Raw genomic sequence first — 2,990 nt, 5'->3', positions numbered from 1 at the left:
TTTCACTTTATATTCTACTCTATTTTAAATTTTGGTCACTTTATAAAGAAAAAAAGAGACGTAACATACTTTGATCAGTGTTACATAAAATGGATAAAATGGAATACTAAAAGTATAGAGGATTTTTATTCAGAAAAGTTTCATACCATAAAATGAACCCTCCCGACCTAGCGGAGACAAGTACTTGCACTATTGGACCAAAGTTGTGAGATTTTACTTATTCGCTAGCCTATCTAAGAAACTGCCCTGAAATGGATATTGTTTGACAATCAAATAGCCCAAGTTGGCGTGCTGGGTAAGATTTCATAGGTTTGCAGTTGCCGCATCATATGGAGATTAACATCACAATGATGAACCTAGCAGCAAAGTTATCCAGTTCTCTGTAATGGATATGAATAGGGAACAATGCATTTTGGCAGAAATCATAAAAGCCAAGATATATATTATTCCAAGATGAACCTAGAGTACATATATTGCTATTCCAAGATATATATTATATTTTGCACTGATTATGAAATGTGAATTGCTATTACATATCTGCAAAGTTCTTGGTACGTGAATGTTAAAAGAGGAAGCTTGATTTGGATGAATTTTGGAAGAGTGCACAACTTCAACAGAAAAACCCTTCCACTTGAACTGAAGAGGATCAAACCGATGAAGTGTCAGAGCAATCAGGGCAGCAGAAATGGCCCCTAGCTTGACATTTTGTGCAGGCAATGGATGGCACCTTTGATCCACCACCTCCTACTGATTGATACAAGTCATCATCAAGGTTAAAACCAAATGGTCCACCTTTAAGTATACCAGTTCCTTTACATTTTGAGCATGCTATCATCCTCAGATTGCCACATCTCTTGCACATACCCAAAGTGCTGAATATTTGTAGGTAAAAAATACAGCACAAACATAAAAACTATCAGAATATTGTCATATATCTAATCACATACGAATTTATAAACTACTGGAAAATATGCTTAAAATATCAGTGTTATCAGTCTCTAAAAATAGTTTCAAACTTTTGCTAGGAAACTAGCTATTAAGTAATGCCGCTCTCTTAAGTCAAAACAAGATGCAATTGTTGGGTTTATACTAGACCTCTCACTGGTAGTGACTACCGTAAAAGGCAAGGATGAAATTATAAACCTTAGACCTATTTACAGATGTACTGGTAGCATATATAAATCCCACTTATAGTTATAGGTAGCATATATCACTCATGAAATTCTGAACAAGACAAAGAACCACAAAAAATCCACCATAAAAGCAGAATTACCTTGAATACTGGCAGTGAACTAGTTCCTTGAACATTAATATCTATAAACGAACATTTACATGGGCTAGTGGCCAAAGAAAATCATAGTTTAAGTCCCACTACACTAATTGGCAAGCTATTAGCAACATTCTTTGAAGTGTTCTTAAAAAACTACTTCATCCATTTGCATCTTTTGTGATCAGACCTCTGTCTACATAATTATTGAACTGCATACAAATTCTTTGTTCAAATTTAGGAAATCAAGCAGCCAAGCAAAGAGTATCAAGTGTCAATTCCCCAAAAAAAAAAAAAAAAAAAAAATACCAGGTTTCCAAGTTGAAGAACAAATTCTTGCAAAGGTGTAAATCATCAAACAAGAGAGCCAACCAAAATGAACACAAAATGGAGGACTAAAGCTTAGAGAAGTCACTTCAAGTTTTCACAAAACATCACAACAACCCTTCAGTTGGGGAAGACCAAATTCTAAGTGTCATGATAAATCCCCTCCCATTGAATCTTCTAATTCCCCCAATTTTTTTTGGTGTAAGACATGTCGCGTTTAAAAATCAAAAGAATTCGACGTTCACACATTCGGCTAAGAATGAGAGGAATTGGAGGATTCAATTGAAGGGGATCCTTTCCTGCTCTACTTGAATGCATGCAACAATGCATATCCGACAGTTGTCTTTGTAATGATTGCTATGGTAGAAAACAAAAGCAAATGAGGTCATAAAACCATATGTTTAAGATTACTAAAACAAAGGCCAATGACATAAGAGATTGAGTTGTCCCTTAAATTATAAAATGTGACTTTCCGAACTCAAATCTTGTATTTCAGATGAATTAAGGAAAGTTGTCCAACATGGTTAGTTCATGTGCAACAAAGACCAATGAAGATGAGACACAATTCTGAAGGACAAGAGGCAGCACAACTAATAAACCAAATATTTGCTTTTGATTTCAAGAGAGAAGATAAGTTCTAAACATATCAACCAACATAGTTCAAGCAAGTTAAAGCTTTGATTTTTAGTCCAATTAGAGGTTTACAACTTATCAAATCATAAGAAAGACAAATTTAACAGAACCCAGATACAAAAATTTTGCACCAATACATCCCAAGTCAGATATTACACAAAAAGGGGATGGTCAGAGACTCAGAATAGAAATGAGGAAGTAAGACAGAGACAAGACCTGCGCTGGGAGGCTGAGATGAAAGCATCAATTCTTGGGGCAGCAATGTGGCACATAACAGTAGAGTTCAACTCAAATCCAGCCAATTCACTAGCTGTTATATTCTCCATCTCCTTCACTCACTCTCACCGGTCCACCCTCCACTGCTCTCCTCTGCTACACAACCACTTCGCTATGGTAGACTACAAGTCTAGAAAGTTATCAACTTCTAACGTTTGAAAAGTATTTTTAAATGATATTCTCAACGTTTTAAGCAAACAGGCCTATTAGCTCAGCTGGTTAGAGCGTCGTGCTAATAACGCGAAGGTCGCAGGTTCGAGACCTGCATGGGCCATTTTTTTTTATTTTTTCTTAAACGGGCATGGGCTTTTTGATTATTTGAGCTTGGGCTCTTTTTACGGGCTTATATGGGCTTTTATTGTTTTTTTATGAGTTTTATTGTTTTATTTTTTGAGTTTTTGGATTTTTAATTTTTGGGCTTAGGCTTTATTTACAGGCTTTTATTGTTTTTTTTATGGGTAAAATATCATTTTCGTCCCTAAACTAT

The 2,990-nt window shown here is 35.5% G+C and overlaps 1 protein-coding gene and 1 non-coding gene across 2 annotated transcripts; one reads left to right on the top strand and one right to left on the bottom strand.

The window, feature by feature from the left end:
- Positions 1-410: 410 nt before the first annotated feature.
- Positions 411-2,632, bottom strand: LOC112023863 (uncharacterized). Its single transcript, XM_024056488.2, has 2 exons — positions 2,444-2,632; positions 411-872 (listed from the first exon to the last, which is right to left on the bottom strand). The coding sequence occupies exons 1-2, from the start codon at positions 2,551-2,553 to the stop codon at positions 647-649; spliced, it is 336 nt and encodes a 111-aa protein (XP_023912256.2). The 5' UTR covers positions 2,554-2,632; the 3' UTR covers positions 411-646.
- Positions 2,633-2,703: 71 nt separating this feature from the next.
- TRNAI-AAU (transfer RNA isoleucine (anticodon AAU)) lies at positions 2,704-2,777 on the top strand. The gene has a single exon. It is a non-coding gene; the product is annotated as a tRNA-Ile (tRNA).
- Positions 2,778-2,990: the final 213 nt, after the last annotated feature.

The sequence above is a fragment of the Quercus suber genome, unplaced genomic scaffold, assembly GCF_002906115.3.
Source record: "Quercus suber isolate HL8 unplaced genomic scaffold, Cork oak 2.0 scaffold_146, whole genome shotgun sequence".
NCBI classification, from domain to species: Eukaryota; Viridiplantae; Streptophyta; class Magnoliopsida; order Fagales; family Fagaceae; genus Quercus; species Quercus suber.
This window is presented reverse-complemented; position numbering and strand designations above follow the sequence as displayed.

Excerpts from the sequence above, each read along its gene's own strand:
- LOC112023863 (XM_024056488.2), bottom strand. The coding sequence starts at position 2,553 with ATGGAGAATATAACAGCTAGTGAATTGGCTGGATTTGAGTTGAACTCT. Across the intron at positions 873-2,443 it reads ATCTCAGCCTCCCAGCGCAG|CACTTTGGGTATGTGCAAGA; the intron begins GTCTTGTCTCTG and ends ACAAATATTCAG.